General features: G+C 43.7%; 2 protein-coding genes and 1 long non-coding RNA gene across 7 annotated transcripts in view; all 3 read left to right on the top strand.

Annotated features, from left to right (window-relative positions):
* Window positions 1-18,244, top strand: part of LOC118367937 (acyl-CoA-binding domain-containing protein 7-like) — an 81,884-nt gene that overhangs the window by 7,992 nt on the left and 55,648 nt on the right. The gene's annotated exons all lie outside the window — the stretch shown is intronic.
* On the top strand, window positions 2,112-7,695 carry LOC127915365 (uncharacterized). The gene is made up of 2 exons (XR_008091132.1): window positions 2,112-3,124; window positions 3,303-7,695. It is a non-coding gene; the product is annotated as an uncharacterized LOC127915365 (long non-coding RNA).
* LOC118367934 (uncharacterized) lies at window positions 8,207-16,780 on the top strand. Of its 5 annotated transcripts, none has more exons than XR_008091123.1 (5): window positions 8,207-8,525; window positions 12,289-12,402; window positions 13,806-14,067; window positions 14,208-15,466; window positions 15,634-16,780. XR_008091123.1 is itself a non-coding variant. In XM_052495566.1 (5 exons), the coding sequence occupies exons 1-5, from the start codon at window positions 8,329-8,331 to the stop codon at window positions 15,796-15,798; spliced, it is 915 nt and encodes a 304-aa protein (XP_052351526.1). In that variant the 5' UTR covers window positions 8,207-8,328; the 3' UTR covers window positions 15,799-16,780. The 5 variants fall into 5 exon arrangements, 1 of the variants encoding a protein (XP_052351526.1); XR_008091124.1 differs by having other exon boundaries at window positions 14,208-15,509; XM_052495566.1 differs by having other exon boundaries at window positions 14,208-14,384.

Here is an 18,244-nt window from a genome sequence, read left to right as displayed (position 1 = left end):
AGTGATGCAAACACTGCACCCAACAGGGAGGAAAGGGCTCTGTACCTAGAGGAGGAAAAAGGAGATGAGAGAGACAGATGAAGGGACTGCCCAGCAGAGAGGAGCAGCAGGCTAATGCTGAGTGTGAACCCTCAGTGGAGCCGGAGGTATCTTTAGATTCTGCGAGCGAGCGACGGCATGCGAGATACGGAGCGAGCGAGCCAACCTACACTCCACGCCGACACAAGAAGCTGTGTGTGTGATGGCCAGCCCGAGGAGCCTGTTGGGTTTGACAAACTCTGCATCCGGTTCCACGACCTCAACAGTTATGAGGAGCACGTCCGTTGAGAGCACTCCAAACGCTCATGGCTTCTCTGTCCAGACTGTGGCATCCTCATCTCAACGTTACTCAGTGTGGAGCACCAGTGTGAACAAGTTCAAGCTGTTCTGTCTGTGGGAAGCGCTGCGTGGATGAAGCTGGCCTCAAGCATCTCCAGAGGCTTCACCATCAAGAGCATGTCTACTCCTTCCTGTAAGTTCTGCCTCAAGCACTTTAAGGCCAGGGAAGACAAGCGGACCCACGAGAAGGACCATCACCGGGTCCAATGCCCCTGGGGATTTTACAACATCTTGAAACGGAACCACTATCTCAGAGAGCATGAGTCCAAGAGACATTTGTAACACGTGCTACAAGGAATTCCCCCAACTTAGCAAGCTTGAGAGGTACGAACTGAGCCACAGTGACAACAAATCTTTCAGGTAGATGTTTTATACTGCATTCTCTGTTTGATACTGAACACATCTCCCTCTGAAATATATGTTTTGTTTGTATTATCAGCTGAACTGCAAAGTGTTAATGTTTTCCATTACGTTCTGCTCCTGCTAGGTGTCAGGTGTGCCAGCGTTCCTTTGCCCAGCTCAGCCCGCTGAAGTTCCACCTGCGCATCCACGCTGCGGAGAGGCCCTTCAAATGCCAGCACTGCGACAAGAGCTTTAACCACAACGTCAGCCTCAAGAACCTCGTCACACGCTATCACCAAGGGGAGAGTGGGGAGGGAGGGAGGTGCGAGAGCGGAGGAGCAGGCGACAGTGGAACTATGACCCTGAGGAGGAGGAGCGTCAGAATGAGAGTGATTCTGACTTTGACCTGGAGGAAGAGGAGAAGACAGGGAGTAAAGGGAAAGGTAGTGGAGGAGGGGGGCACTGGTAGAAGCCTCTAGGAGAGATACATGTAGACACTGCTGTTGAAAAGCTGGATACATTATCATCACCACCCCAGAGAGAACCAGACCAGAACCAGGAGGCACCTGACGGTGTCATTAAAATAAGTCTTATCGGTTTTGTCATGAACATAATGTTTTGGCTTTGAACATTACTTAGAACTCTTGAGGCTGTTGTTTTTTCACTTCTACAGTTTTGGTTTAAAGATATATATTGTTCATGAAAATGTTTTTCACTGTTCTACATCATCAAATGTCAAGAAAAATCTGATAGGTTTGTGAAGTGAATATGTTACAAAGAATTTCCTCCCCACAGATGTTATTGACTGATATATTGCATTTTGAGTTCTCCTGGCTGGACCGGCCCACTAGTTAAGAAGCACAGAGATAAACTCATCTTGGATATAACCAGCGAGGAAGCAAGAGGCTTGACTCCGCTCTAAAGTCTGTCAGTAAGAAAATAGTGTTAACCAGTGGAAGTGTTGAATTTGGTCAAAATAACGGTTACATAAAAATAAACATAAAATGATTTGTTTTATTTGCCATTATGTTTAATTTGATTGAATTGAAGTTTCATCATGTTTATATCCATATGAATTTACTGATAAGTGGGAGCATGTTGCATTTTGGAAACTTGGAGAAAAACAATTTTATAATGGAGTTGTGCTTGTTGTTCTCACACATATCTGCCCTCTCATTGGCTAGAATGTTTATTTAGTCATTTATTTTACCCCCAGTCCGGTTGAGTGCGACACTTCACCTTTTGAGTGTCGTTCGCCATAAAACCCAAAGAAGAATACATAGCCCTTGCTCTGTGCCTACATTCCCGCACAGTAGGTGGCGGAATGCACGTAAACGATTGTTTGCGGACCGCCTTGACATCGAAGAAAACTCAGCTGAGCCACAGCGATAAAGGGATTCGTTATAAATATCTTTGAATTAGTCCTTTAACTATCCCTATATTTAGACGTCTGTCAACATGGCTGACTCCCAGAAGCATCCGTTAATTTTATACCTCAGTAATCCTGCACCACCAGAGACCGCTTTAAAATGTAAAATTATTCGATCAGCAGCCAAGAAGCAGAACGACAAGTCCCGAGGACAGACCCGAGTAAATTTAAGTGTTTCGTTTTTACGATGGCGCGTAAAATTCTATCTCCCCTTCCTATCGCTGTGATTTACTTACTGTTTGAGGTTTCTGCTCTTTGCTCCGTTGTCAGTTTAGTTGACATTTCACTGATCTTAGTAGGAGTAGCACTTATTTGATTTGTGTCCTTCAAGGCAGCTGTCAATGTTCCCTTTAGGCTGCGTTTTTATTTTATGGCGGTTTGATCGCGGGGGAGGCACTAGTAATATCTGCACTTTTCGGTTTGGTTATTTGTTTTAAGTGTATTCGTCTAAAGAAATCTGCAAAAATTCGTTCTCTCCCATGTCTTATTCGATTGGTAGTTGTTCCGAAATGTTTATTGCTTGCCTACATTTTACTCCCTCCTTTATGTTTAATATAACACACATCCATTATTAATGTCGGTTGACGTGAAGTTTGTTCTATAGAAAGTATTTGGCAAAGTGATTTATTTATACACTACACTTGAAACAAATAGCCAAATCGAAAATGGCAGACATTACTAGTGCCTCCCCCGCGATCAAACCGCTATAAAAATAAAAAAACGAAACGCACCCCCTCCGAAATTACGCAGAAATTCACAACGGAGTGAAGAGCAGAGATCTCAACTAGCAAGCAAGTCGCAGCGATGAAGAATTAAGTTTGTGCGCATTCATGTCTACTAGGGGGAGAGAAATCTGGCAAGGGGGAGATTTTCAGCACAACACCGGAATTTATATGAGATGCCCTCAAATGTTTTGCATACAAGCAATTCCATGGTAAAGGAATTGCGCTCAGACACTGATTTTTCACTTAAAAGGTAGGCTAAATACAAACCATTGATTTTAAAAGTTTAACAAACCATGCAACTCTATGCACAAGGACTCGGCCAGCTACCAAGGACTGTGGGCTCTCCTTGGCCGACATGAGTAAGACATTTAAGCGTGTTGGCTGGAGAGTTTGCTGATATATTCAATCTTCAATCTCTCCCATCCCAGTCTGCTGTCCCCACATGCTTCAAGGTGTCCACCATTGTTCCTGTACACAAGTAAGCAAAGGTAACTGAACAATAGAGCCATTGCACTGCCCTATCCCATCTGGACAGAGGGAATAGCTATTTAAGAATGCTATTCATTGACTACAGCTCAGCATTCAACACCATAGTACCCTCCAAGCTCATCATTAAGCTTGGGGCCCTGGGTATGAACCTTGTGCAACTGGGTCCTGGACTTCCTGACGGGCTGCCCTCAGGTGGTGAAGGTAGGAAGGAAACAACACCTCCACTTTGCTGATCCTGAAGAGAGGCCCCACAAGGGTGCATGCTCAGCCGCCTCCTGTATTCCCTGTTCACCCATGACTGCGTGGCCACACATGCCTCCAACCCAATCATCAAGTTTGCAGACGACACAACAGTAGTAGGCCTGATTACCAACAATGGCGAGACAGCCTACAGGGAGGAGGTGAGGGCCCTGGGAGTGTGTTGCCAGGAAAATAACCCTCACCAAAAGTCAACAAAACAGAAGGAGCTGATCGTGGACTTAAGGAAACAGAGGAGGGTGGTGCGGTCTGCCCAACGCATCACCGGGGGCAAACTACCTGCCCTCCAGGACACCTAGAGCACCCGATGTCACAGGAAGGCCAAAAAGATCCTCAAGGACAACAACCACCCGGCCACTGCCTGTTCACTCCCTATCATCCAGAAGGCGAGGTCAGTACAGGTGCAACAAAGCTGGGACCAAGAGACAGAAGCTGTTTATCAATCTCAAGGCCATCAGACTGTTAAATAGCCATCACTAGCACCTTAGAGGCTGCTGCCCTATATACAGACTTGAAATCACTGGCCACTTTAATAATTGGAACACTAGTCACTTTCATAAATGTTTACATATTTTGCCCTACTCATCTCATATACCGTATTCTATTCTACTGTATTTGTCTATGCCGCTCTGACATTGCTCATCCAAATATTTATATATTCTTAATTCTATTCCTAAATTTGTGTGTATTGTTGTGAAATTGATAGATATTACTTGTTAGATATTACTGCACTGTTGGAGCTAGACCCGCAATAACATCTGCTAAACACGTGTTTGTGACCAATACAATTTGATTTGACTACTTTTAACCGTTTACATAGACATTTTAACAAAAACACATTATCTGGAAGAACTGTGCAGATGCAAAAAACACATTACCCCATCCCTAGTAAACACAGCTGATTTAAATGAATTGCATTCTAAACTGAAGATCATGATTAGTTGATTATTGGAGGGGTGTGTGTGTGTGTGTGTGTGTGTGTGTGTGAGTGAGTGAGTGTGTGAGTGAGTGAGTGAGTGAGTGAGTGAGTGAGTGAGTGAGAGAGCTGGGGCTAAGTGTGGCACCAATCAGGCCCCTCTGAGGACTGGAGTTACCCATCCCTGATGGAGTGTCTGCAGATGGAAGGAAGAATTGCAAAGGAATAAAGGGTTGTTACTGTGGAGAAGAACATGAGGTGACATCCTTGGAATGCCCAAATAGGGTGAGAGAGATGGAGGTGGACAAAATTCAGGGCAGTTCAGTCTGTCTCTTATGCAGAGGCAGTAAGGAGAGCAGAAGGCCCCATGGTATTGGGCGGCAGGGTAGCCTAGTGGTTAGCGCATTGGACTAGTAACCGAAAGGTTGCAAGTTCAAATCCCTGAGCTGACAAGGTACAAAATCTGCCGTTCTGCCCTTGAACAGGCAGTTAAACCCACTGTTCCTAGGCCGTCTTTGAAAATAAGAATTTGTTCTTAGTGAAATAAAGGTACAAAAATTGAACAACAGGGGAGCTATACACAACATGCACCGAGGCATGCGTGTCACCAGCTGGATCCAGAAATGCTTCAAGTGAAGAACGGCACTGTGCAAGTAGGCCACACACGCTCACAGAACGGGACTGTGAGTGCTGAAGCATGTAAAAATAGGTAGGGTAGCCTAGTGGTTAGAGTGTTCGACCGGAAGGTTGCAAGTTCAAACCCCCAAGCTGACAAGGTACAAATCTGTCGTTCTGCCCCTGAACAGGCAGTTAACCCACTGTTCCTAGGCCGTCATTGAAAATAAGTGACTTGCCTAGTTAAATAAAGATAAAATAAATAAAAAATCTATCATTGTGAACATCAACTGCAGCTGTTTCAGCCGTGTGAGCAGTGCAGCTGTGAGTGTGAGCCAGACGCAGGGAGACAGGACATGCCTCTCTGTGACCCAACACTGCCAGAGCTGCAACCACCACAGGACATGGGCAAGCAACCAGTCTGTTTTCCAGACAACACACAGAGGAAAAATGGGGAAGAGCCACAGAACACCCATGTTGGTATTTCAGGATTAACAGTTGATATTGTGAGGTAACTAACTCTCTTTTATATTCTGTGTGCTCAGAATATAAAAGAGAGTTTGTTACCTCACAATATCAATATCAATATCAACACCCCTACTCTTACAATAAGTGCCATGGGATCTTTAATGACCTCAGAGAGTCAGGACACCAGTTTAACATCACATCCGAAAGACAACACCCTACACAGGGCATTGGGATATTTTTGTAGACCAGAGGAAAGAGTGCCCTCCAACACCACTTCCAGCAGCATCTGGTCTCCCATCCAGGAACTGACCAGGACCAACCCTGCTTAGCTTCAGAAGCAAGCCAGCAGTGGTATGCAGGGTGGTATGCTGCTGTCAAAAAATAGCATTTTAATGCATGACATAAGTATTTGATACATCAGAAAAGCAGAACTTAATATTTGGTACAGAAACCTTTGTTTGCAATTACAGAGATCATACGTTTCCTGTAGTTCTTGACCAGGTTTGCACACACTGCAGCAGGGATTTTGGCCCACTCCTCCATACAGACCTTCTCCAGAACCTTCAGGTTTCGGGGCTGTCCCTGGGCAATACGGACTTTCAGCTCCCTACAAAGATTTTCTATTGGGTTCAGGTCTGGAGACTGGCTGGGCCACTCCAGGACCTTGAGATGCTTCTTACGGAGCCACTCCTTATTTGCCCTGGATGTGTGTTTCGGGTCATTGTCATGTTGGAAGACCCAGCCACGACCCATCTTCAATGCTCTTACTGAGGGAAGGAGGTTGTTGTCCAAGATCTCGCGATACATGGCCCCATCCATCCTCCCCTTAATATGGTGCAGTCATCCTGTCCCCTTTGCAGAAAAGCATCCCAAAGAATGATGTTTCCACCTCCATGCTTCATGGTTGGGATGGTGTTCTTGGGGTTGTACTCATCCTTCTTCTTCCTCCAAACATGGTGAGTGGAGTTTAGACCAAAAAGCTATATTTTTGTCTCATCAGACCACATGACCTTCTCCCATTCCTCCTCTGGATCATCCAGATGGTCATTGGCAAACTTCAGACGGGCCTGTACATGCGCTGGCTTGAGCAGGGGGACCTTGCATGCGCTGCAGGATTTTAATCCATGACGGCGTAGTGTGTTACTAATGGGTTTTTTTTTAGACTGTGGTCCCAGCTCTCTTCAGGTCATTGACCAGGTCCTGCCGTGTAGTTCTGGGCTGATCCCTCACCTGCCTCATGATCATTGATGCCTCATTGATACCCCACAAGGTGAGATCTTGCATGGAGCCCCAGACCGAGGATGATTGACCGTCATCTTGAACTTCTTCCATTTTCTAATAATTGCGCCAACAGTTGTTGCCTTCTCACCAAGCTGCTTGTCTATTGTCCTGTAGCCCATGCAATTCTTGTGCAGGTCTACAATTGTATCCCTGATGTCCTTACACAGCTCTCTGGTCTTGGCCATTGTGGAGAGGTTGGAGTCTGTTTGATTGAGTGTGTGGACAGGTGTCTTTTATACAGGTAACAAGTTCAAACAGGTGCAGTTAATACATGTAATGAGTGGAGAACAGGAGAGCTTCTTAAAGAAAAACTAACAGGTCTGTGAGAGCCGGAATTCTTACTGGTTGGTTGGTGATCAAATACCAATGTCATACAATAAAATGCAAATTAATTACTTAAAAATCATACAATGTGATTTTCCGGATTTTTCTGAAATTACAGACCTCTACATGTTTTGTAAGTAGGAAAACCAGCAAAATCGCCAGTGTATCAAATACTTGTTCTCCCCACTGTATGTGCTGCTGGGACTGTTTCTTCTATCCTGATGCCTTGTCACCTTAACCCTATACACATCTACCTATCACTACAGTGTCCCTGCACATTGTAAATATGGTACTGGAACTGCTTGCTTACTTTTTCGTGTTCTTATTTCTTATGTTTTTGTTCTACCTTGTTATATTCAGTATTACATTTGTTATTGACTACTGCATTGTTGGGGTTAGAGCTTGCAAGAAAGACATTAAATTGTGCATGTGACATTGAAACTAGTCTGCCAATAAACCTTGAAGAAGAAGTTGGTTCTGCTGTGTAGACCTCAGTTATACATGCATCTATGTTTGAGTTGTAAGAACACTTTTACTTTCATTCATTTACAGACCCTTTAAGTACTTTTTCTGCACTATGGTTTTTATCTTCTCTTTGTAAACAATTTCAAGTTTGGGAAAATAAACCCCCTAATATTTGCACCCTACTCAGTTGTCTCCCATTGCCTGCTTGGTCAATACAGCGTCCATCAGGAAGGTGGAAGTACTGACAGTATTTTGAAACTATAATTTTCACTCCCTCCGTTTTGGGACACTTGTGTAAATGTCGGAGGCACGTGTGAACTCGCAAATGGAGGGGCGAGGGAAGGGGGTAATTTTGGATTCAGACAGTGTCCCAAGAGAAACAGTGCTGGCAGGTATGATTTAGCGCCTTTCTGTTTCTGGCCCACACTCCAGCACAGTAGGCGGCGGTAATGCGCTGTTTGGATGCCAACCGCCCTTAAAACCCTACTAAAGAATGGGGGCCCGGGAAGATGTAAATATTAGGTCATTTCCGCGGTGAAAACAATTGTGGAATGCAGAGATTTGTAAGGATACCAACCTTACACCCGTCCCTAATACATTCGATTTAGTTTTAAATAGTGTCTATATTGCGCCCAATCATGGCCAATAATAATATAATCTTTACACCATTTTTACCACTGAAGAAGAAACCCGATCGAGATTCTGAGTGGAGAAAATTAAAGGACAAATCCAGAAATCGGATTAATATCGGAGAAGCTTTTACCAGATGGAGGAACCTCAAGGAGGGGAAATCTATGCCTACAGAAGCCGAAGTGGCTTTGTTTTTGCTTGACAGGTAATTCTGTTGTTTTTCTGCAGTCTACCAGTTTGGCAGGGTTGCCAGGTCTACCTAAAATATCCAAAACAATTACTACCCAAAACCCCGCTCACAAGGCCAGAAAACTAGACAAAAAAAAAATGTACGAGAGGAGAAAGTGGGACACTTCTTGCATTTTCCGTCTTTCGACATCTATCCATCTATCCATGATACATTTCTAAAATCACACACACATTTTCTTTGTTGATATATTAACAGGATGCATGACACACCCATTTTGTCTACACTGAGTCAAATAAAAATATTTTTCTCGCATTTGATAGCCTGGACAGCAGTTTAGATACACTGGGACAACATTATTATGGTCCTAATTGTACCCCAATGACAATAACATTTTGTGATTATGAAACAAGTGTAGATTCCTGAAATACATAATGTGTTGGGCTATTAGCCCATTGGGGTACAATTAGGACTATAATAATGGTGTCCTAGTTTCCAAAATGCAAAAAGTTCCCCACTTTATCTGAATACACTCAATTAACAATACTACAAAAAAATGAACAGGATATAGTACTACAATAACCAGAGCCCTACCTAACCAGTACAGGAGATCCCTAATGTAAACTTGATATCTTTCCTCCATTGGAAAAGCCTATAAGACTGTCCCACTTTAGCTACTCCGCGCTGTCCCACTTTAGCTACTCCGCGCTGTCCCACTTTAGCTACTCCGCGCTGTCCCACTTTAGCTACTCCGCGCTGTCCCACTTTAGCTACTCCGCGCTGTCCCACTTTAGCTACTCCGCGCTGTCCCACTTTAGCTACTCCGCGCTGTCCCACTTTAGCTACTCCGCGCTGTCCCACTTTAGCTACTCCACGCTGTCCCACTTTAGCTAGCTATGGTTGGTAAAGCGGAACAATAACAAGACTGAATTACAAGATCGAAACATAATATTGGCAACTTCTTTATGTATTTACATGCAGTACTGCATAATATGCACATTTAAATCAACATTTGGCACAGTGCAATATTTGACAATTTTATAACCTCAACATCAAAACAGAAAGAAAGCTATGTCGCTGTGTTTTGCAGGGTGAGCTTCCTGTTTGAAGCTTGCTCTGTCCCCCTCTGATGTCACACCAATAAAGTGATGTGATTTTGATCGTGTAGTTTCTCTGCCAGGGCATAACAATAGTTTAGATTTTCTCATGTCAGACCAATAAATAAATGGGTAAGGATTAAGCTGTGCCGGTTGAAATGATGTTCCACTCTTTCCGAGTTCACCCTTTAGGCTAAACGCCAGTCATGCTTGACAAGTATAATGTAGGATAATTAACGTCTAAAGCCTTGATTCTGTTGACATACTCGAGGCACGGAGGTTCGGTCAGATCAAATGGTCACAAGCTGAGAGAAAGGCTAGTTAGTACCTGTTGTGCACATTTGCGCATAGCCTACTGCTATTGTCCCAGAACCAGGCTTGGAGCAAGTCCCAGCACAGAGGGGGCGGGGCGCTCTCAACGGGCCCTTCTAACCATATCATAGAAGGGGAAAAAAGAGAGGCCATATCAGCTATCATAAACACAAATTGGACATCATCACATAGAGCCATGCAAGCCTATTTCCAATAAAACATACAGATAGTGTATCACTTTGCCAGACACAGGTTGTCTGTCGGCGGTGAATCGCAATAGAATGTTTCAGCACACGTCGCTCTACAAAGCGCAGTGGTCGGGAGAGATCCGCAGGTTGTCAGCAGCACCAAAGCGGCGACTCATCAAAACCATTCATCGCAACGCATGAAGCTCTCGTTTAGCAGACATAGGCCTACATTCAAAGATAAAGTAGTAGGTCACAACTACAAAACAGGCACATCGTAAGCAACACGAGGCAGACAGTGTCACACACGCACACGGCCTGCATATAGGTGTCAAGAGTTGATGAGCAAGAGGGCCTGTAATAACATGTCAACTGCTTTCATCTTAACCAAAGACCAATCAAAAAGGATGTTTCACTCACCAGGTTGTCACTGCTCAGCCAAAATATCGATGTTGTAGTCTGATGTCATCTAGTCCATTTTGTTAAATTCAATTATCACGCGTTCAATAGAACTAAATAATAATCCCAACACTTGAACAAACTATTTACAAATCAGGGTCCCGTTTTAAAAACGTCATCCTCCTCTCCTTCATGTTGGTAAACTTGCCAACCACTTTGTCAGTGTCTTTAGTGCCTTGACCTATTCCATATTTTTCCTGAATGAAATATATAATAACAATAACCCTGAATTCAAAATGGATTAAATATATATTTCCTCACCCATGTACACACAATACCCCACAATCAGTAAAAACATGTTTGATTTTTTTTGCAAATTTTTTGCAAATGAATTACAGAAATATATAATTTGCATAAGTATTCACACCCCTGAGCATTCACACCCCTGAGACAATACTTTGTAGAAGCACCTTTGGCAGCGATTACAGCTGTGTGTCTTTCTGGGTGAGTCTTAAGAGCTGTTAAATTGATTGTTGATCATTGCTTAGACAACTATTTTCAGGTCTTGCCATAGATGTTCAAGTAGATTTAAGTCAACTGTAATTCGGTCACTCAGGAACATTCACTGTCTTCTTGGTAAGCAACTCCAGTGTAGATTTTCTTCTGCTTTAGGTTATTGTCCTTGCTGAAAGGTGAATTAAAGCAGACTGAACCAGGTTTTCCTTTAGAATTTTGCTGTGGACACTATTCTTTTTTTATCATGAAAAACTCCCCAGTCCTTAACTATCACAAGCATACCCATAACATGATGCAGCCACCACTATTCTTGAAAATATTGAATGTTTGTTGTATTTGCCCCAAACATAACTTTGTATTCAAGGCAAAAAGTTAATTGCTTTGCCACATTTGTTGTAGTATTCCTTTACTGCCTTGTTGCAAACAGGATGCATGTTTTGGAATATTTTTTTATTCTGTACAGCCTTCCTTCCTTCACTCTATCTGTTAGGTTAGTATTGTGGAGTAACTACGTTGTTGATCCATCCTCGGTTAATAACTTTACCATGCTCAAAGGGATATTCATTGTAATTTGTAAACATTTCGAAAACATAATTCCACTTTGACATTAAGGAATATTGTGTGTAAGCCATCTACATGTAATCAATTTTTAATTCAGGCTGTAACACAACAAAATGTGGAAAACTCAAGGGGTGTGAATACTTTCTTAATCACTATGTCCCACTCAGTACAGAGCAAAGTGAGGTTGGATAGTCTGGCCTTATTCATGTATGCACACACATATCTCTTGATGAGCTTCAGGCGGCTGAAACTTTGCTTGGCACTGCTGATGGCAATGACACTGCTGAAGGGAAGGATGTATGTCTTCTTTAATAAACTGTTCCAAAACACCAACATTAATTTAAACTCAAATGTGCTCATCTTTGAGAGCAGGTCATCAGCTGGTGTAGTATGGTTATGGTGATTTATTCAGAACAGAGTTCAAGGATTGCATGCAGGCTCTGTATAATCACTTCTGGTGGCCTGTTTCCTGGAGGCCCACCTTGTGGCCAGTAGGCTCTTCAGTTTGAGAACAGCGAGAGATTCATCTGCATGTTTTCCTGTTCCTTCTTCAGTATTTTAAACCTTGGAAGGCTAGAAGTCAGAAAGCAGTACAGGGTCTCCAGTGCACCCTAAAATAATTTAGCTCTACACAAGGAACAATGAGCATCCAATAGAAATAAATGTATTGTGTGTGCGAAGTAGTGCACGTACACATCCTTATTCTAACAGTTTATTTTTGTTTTTTCATTGCCACGGGCGCGAGTCCATGCTTCTATCAACACCCGCCTCATTAGCCAATGTCAGGCTAGAGCTAGCAATGGTTGGAATGGACAATGACGAAAAGTAGGTGGAACACAGGATGAAATTAAACTTTTCTTATTCTGTCGCTCCTTGCATTTTAGCACATCTGACTTGTACTTTCTATAAATGTTTAACCTGAATGTACTGTAACTTAGCTAGCTAGACATGACCTGGCGATGTTGAGCTTGTACAACAGACATGCTAGGCTATACGTCAATCAAAAAGGAAAGGCCCCCACCAGCAGCCAACCCAAGTCCAAGTCCTCAAGGGGCTAGAGCAACAGACACGGCTGTAGATTGTTTTATAAAATAAGCAGCACCAGCTCAGATCAATTCCAGGATTAAATGAAATCATGTAATATATCATATTATACATTGCATTGGGAAAGTATTCAGACCCCTTTTACCCTACAGACTTATTCTGAAATGGATTACATTTGTTTTTTCCTCTCAATCTACACACTATCCCACAAAGCAAAAACAGGTTTAGACATTTTTGCAAATGTATTACATCTTTTTTTGTGTACTACTCCCTTCACAGCACAGCTAAAACTGTCTCTAACCTAAGAAAGAGGAGTGAGAGGCCCCGGTGCACAACTGAGCAAGAGGACAAGTACATTAGAGTGTGTAGTTTGAGAAACGGACGCCTCACAAGTCCTCAACTGGCAGCTTCATTAAATAGTACCCACAAAGCACCAGTCTCAATGTCAACAATGAAGAGGCGACTCCGGGATGCTGGCCTTCTAGGCAGAGTTGCAAAGAAAAAGCCATATCTCAGACTGGCCAATAAAAAGAAAAGATTAAGATGGGTAAAAGAACACAGACACTGGACAAAGGAACTCTGCCTAGAAGTCTGTTGACATTGAGACTGTGCTCAACACACACACACACACACACACCTCTGGTCCTCACTGACTCACTCAGACCTGTCCAGCAGCTCTGACAGGGTTTCCCAAACTCAGTTCTTGGTGCCCCACATTATTTTACTTGAGAAATACTGCACCAAACATATTTTTGGTGAGATGTAAAATTGCGCAACTTAAAACATGCTAAACAAAAACATCTATTGAGTTAACTAAGATTAAATTCTGTGGATTTTTGAGGAAGCACAATAGGTTTCTGTGTCTACAGTGTCTTATGGGGGACAAACATCATTAACCAAACGTAGAATCGGTCAGGAAACACCTCCAAGACTGAAATCTTGTTTTTCTAATAAGCAGCAAAAAAATAACGAATCTGTGCTCATCTTTAATACATTGGAGGTGCCAAAGAGGCATTTTTATTTAGACCTTTTTTGGAAGTACATACCGACCAATAAGGGGACTCTTATTGAAATGTTTCATCAACGCATGTTCCTAGAAGATACAATTGCTAATGAGTAGGAATTGGCAATAGCCGATAGTGGCAGGAAATCACCCGCTCTTTTTTTAAATTTCTTTGACCCAGGTTAGCTGCCCCCCCTCCACAACCTGCTGCCCCCCCTCCCTCCCCAGAAGATATCATCGTGAACATCAACTGCCTGCTGCAGCTGTTTCAGCAGTGTGAGCAGTGCAGGCGTGAGAGTGTGATCCAGACGCAGGGAGACAGGACATGCCTCTCTGTGACCCAACACTGCCAGAGCTGCAACCACCGCAGGACATGGGCAAGAAACACATCTACTGTCCAGACAATGCACAAAGGAAATGGGGATGAGCCACAGAATATTCAGGTGGGTATTTAAGGATTAACAGTTGATATTGTGAGGTAACTAACTTCAGTTGTTTGTATTCTGTGGTATCTCTAGTTATTTCTTTTTTTTTAAATACAGAACTGTCTCCAATAATACTGGTGTTTTCCTTCGCTAAGTAGGTTGACATGCAGGTGGCCCTGCCATCTGAGGACACAGATGGAGCCTTGCCGTCTGAGAACCGAGATGGGGACTTGCCATCGGAGGACAGAGATGAGAATCTGGATCTGACTGGCTCTTTGGAGATGGAGGTGACTGTAGACCAGCCACCAAGACCAGGAGGAAGTGGCACGTCCCTGGTGAGGGGGAAAAATGAGGGGAACAAAGGAACAGAGGAGAGAAAGAAAGTGACTAAGGTGGTGTTGGACAGTGAGCTGGACTGTGCACGAAGCCAGGAGGACAATGGCCTGTCCTCACAGGAGAATGAGGAAGGAGAGGAGAGAAAGGGAAAGTTCCTAGGTGTTGAACAACAGGAGAATGGTGCTGCGCAGCGGGCCTCTATTGAAGTGACAATATACTCTATAGAGCCTGAGGACTTAAAGCCCTACCTCTCAGATAGACAGAGGAGAGAAGACAGAGGTCGCTGCAGATGGGTGTGAGGGGGAGGGTGAAGAGACAGATGAGGAAGATAGACAGACAGTGACTCTGAATTCGACCCAGAAGCTGAGGAAGAGGGACAGAGAGAGTGACTCTGAATTTGACCCAGAAGAGGAGAAACCAATGAGTAGTAGAGGGAGAGGGAGACGGAGAGGCAGGGGAAGGCAATTGCAGCAGCCTACAGGAGAGACTGGTTTGGATGAGTCTGCTGAAGACTCTGATGGATCACCTTCATCATCACCCCAAAGAGACCAGCAGGACCAGGAGTCGTTCAGCGGTGCCGCTGGAGAACTGGACTCCGGGGACCTTGCCAGCATCCGGCAGAAATTCAAATACTCTAAAAAACACCACATGGTCCTCTGTCATGAATGTGGCGTCCTGTACACCACCAGGCTGAAACACCATAAGTGTGAACACAAGTTCATGGTCCGCTGTCCAGACTGTGGGCAGGGTTGTGCGAGTGAACTGGGCCTCAAGCAGCACCGGAGGCTACACCATCAGGACCTTAAGTTTCCCTGTAAGTTCTGCCTCCAATCCTTCAGGACGCGGCCGGACAAGCTGACCCACGAAAAGACCCACAGATTCAAAAGATTAAAAGGTCACAGATGCTACAGCTGCTCAGAGTGCTCACTGAGCTTTGACAACATCCTCATATGGAATCGCCATCTCAGAGCACGAGTCCAAGAGACACATCTGTCACACATGTTACAAGGAATTCAACAAAGGTCACCTCCTGGAGAGGCACGCACTGTCCCACAGTGACGACAAGCCCTTCAAGTGCCAGGTCTGGAGGGAGGGGCCGGGTTTCAATTACATTCAACTGAAGTGTCAGTTTCATTTACTTATTTTGAAGAGGGCTATTTACTGTAAATAAAATAGAAACTTTACATTTTTATTTAAATCCGAAGTTTTGTATTTACATGGTCCATGTTGCCCTTCCCTGTGTGTCAGGTGTGCCAGCGTGCCTTTGCTCAGCCAGCTGAAGTCCCACCTGCGCATCCACACTGGGGAGAGGCCCTTCCAATGCCAGCGCTGCGACAAGAGCTTCAACCACAACGTCAGCCTCAAGAACCACATCAGACGCTACCACAGCCCAGACTCAGGGCTGGACCCTGATGGAGGCACAGAAGTTGGGGGACAGGAGGGGAGGAGGGAAACAGATGTCAGGACTGGGCAGGAGGGAGGGGAGGTGAGACTGAGGAAGCCCCGGCAGCAGGTAGAGCTTACCTTTATGACTGAGTGGGAGATGTGGGCAGGAGGAGAGGGAGCAAAGAGAGTGGAGGAGAAACCGAGGAAGAGGAAACGCTAGTGCAATGATGATCCTGAAGAGGAGGAGGAGGAGAGGCAGCAAGAGAGTGACTCTGACTTTGGCCCAGAGGCGGAGAAGAAGATGGGAAGTAGTAAAGGGAGGGGGCCAGGGAGAGGAAGTGGAGGGAGTCACTAGTAGAGGCCTACAGGAGAGACTTCTGCAGGCACTGTTGTTGGAGAGATGGGGGGACAGAGAGACAAAGGTTGTATTCATTAGTGGACATTGTACCAAAACATTTTGTAACCGAAAATGAAAACAAGTGTTTGTTATTGGACAAGTTCAGGTACTGCCTCGCCGTTTTGGCCCATTTGCTTCTGATTTGTTCTTAGTGAATATTACTTTTTAAAAAATTGAACCTTTATTTAACTAGGCAAGTCAGTTAAGAACAAATTCTTATTTACAATGACGGCCTACCCCAGCCAAAACCTAACGACACTGTGGGACTCCCAATCATGGCCGGTTGTGATACAGCCTGGAATCGAACTAGGGTCTGTAGTGACACCTCTAGCACTGAGATGCAGTGCCTTAGACCGCTGCTTCACTCGGGAGTCCCAAGACTAAGCAGGAAACATCTCCTGGCACTAGAATTTGTTTTCCTAATTTTCTGTCTTTGAATTTAGAACGTTTTTGGATTCCTAGAACCTGATTGAAGAATCTAAAATATATTTAGATTTGTTGAACTCTTCTTTTGGTTACTACATGATTCCATATGTGTTATTTCATAGTTTTGATGTCTACACTATTCTACAATGTAGAAAATTGTGCAAATAAAGAAAAACCCTTGAATTAGTAGTTGTGTCCCAACTTTTGAGTGGTAATGTACAGTATCAGTCAGAAGTTTGGAAACACCTACACAGTTATGGTTCAACACATTGCACATTAAATGTGTAACGTTGCCCTAAACTGCCGTTTCTGTACTCTATATTGTGTCATGATTATAACTAATCACACCTAGTTTGTGTGATGTTTCATATACGCTAATGGCAGGCAATGCACCAGAATCTAGTTTTGAATGCACCAGTATCAGATTTTTCAACCCAGGTACTAGCAACATGGGCCTCGGAAATACTGCACCCCAGCTCAACACTTTGATCATTATTAAATATCATATTCCATTAATGTAAAGCTAAAAATATAAGAGAAGTCTCATTTGGAGTTAGATATCCATGGAAGAATGAATAAGCAAAGTTGAGTGAAGTGTAAGAAGATCACCATTTAACGCATTCACAGTGTCTTTTCTGGGCCTTGGCAGTCAGATTACTGGGGAAATGTTACGAGCAGTGCTACATACACCATGATAGGCTGACCACACCGCTCACGTTGCGAAATACATTTAGAGATCTCTGTTATGCAATTATTGGACCCACACTGCTCCCAGTCGTCAACGAGCATCTGCGTTGCCAAGGGCTAAAATAGAAGTCATTCCCATTTCTGACGCAGATCGCGCTGCAAGTCCTGCCTCTCTCATCTCCTTATTGGTTTATAGAAGCAGGTACGCATGTGCCATCTCCTCATTGGTTATACCCACGTAGGTGATTGAAAGACAAACTGTTGCTGGTTGTCGTGGTATCACTGAAAGTTTAGATGCCAATCACCATGTAAATTAAACGATAAAAAAGCCTGGAAGGAGGAGAGATGACTAGAAACGAGTCGGTTAACCATTTTTATGTGTAGATTAATTGTCGGAGTAGAGGACCTTGTGCCTTTCAGGTAAAATAACAGCCTAATGTTTATATCACAGGACAAATTATCTAGCAACAGCAAGCTAGCTAAATAGGACAAATGAGCTAATAAGTGCAAGCTAAATTGCCATAAATGTTAAATGCTTTTCGACCTGTCCCCAAATTAATGTCATAAATTCAGAGTTTGTTTTGATATTTTAAACTGCGTGTCGTGATCGCTTTTGTTGTAGGGGGACAAAATAAATGTATGCATGATGGCGCACGTGAAATACTCAAGTGAGTTTGCGGGATTAAGCCGCGCTTCGATTGGACTGCAAACTGAATCTGATTTATAGTGCCTTAAGAAAATATTTGTACCCCTTGATTAATTCCACATTTTGTTGTTGCAGACTGAATTCACCATCTACACACTACCATAATGACAAAGTGAAAATGTTTAATAAACTATTTACATAAGTATTCACACCCAGAGTCAATACTTTGTAGAAGCAATTTGTGGCAATTACAAGTTTTTTTTGTCTTGGATATGACATGAGTTTTGCACATCTGGATTTGGGGATTATCTCAAACT

The sequence above is a fragment of the Oncorhynchus keta genome, chromosome 34 (assembly GCF_023373465.1).
Source record: "Oncorhynchus keta strain PuntledgeMale-10-30-2019 chromosome 34, Oket_V2, whole genome shotgun sequence".
Taxonomy (NCBI): Eukaryota; Metazoa; Chordata; class Actinopteri; order Salmoniformes; family Salmonidae; genus Oncorhynchus; species Oncorhynchus keta.
The sequence above is the reverse complement of the archived record's forward strand: the minus strand, read 5'-3'. Positions and strand labels throughout refer to the sequence as shown.

Excerpts from the sequence above, each read along its gene's own strand:
- LOC118367934 (XM_052495566.1), top strand. The coding sequence starts at position 8,329 with ATGGCCAATAATAATATAATCTTTACACCATTTTTACCACTGAAGAAG. Across the intron at positions 8,526-12,288 it reads GCTTTGTTTTTGCTTGACAG|TTTATTTTTGTTTTTTCATT; the intron begins GTAATTCTGTTG and ends TTATTCTAACAG. Across the intron at positions 12,403-13,805 it reads GGAATGGACAATGACGAAAA|GTTAGCTGCCCCCCCTCCAC; the intron begins GTAGGTGGAACA and ends TCTTTGACCCAG.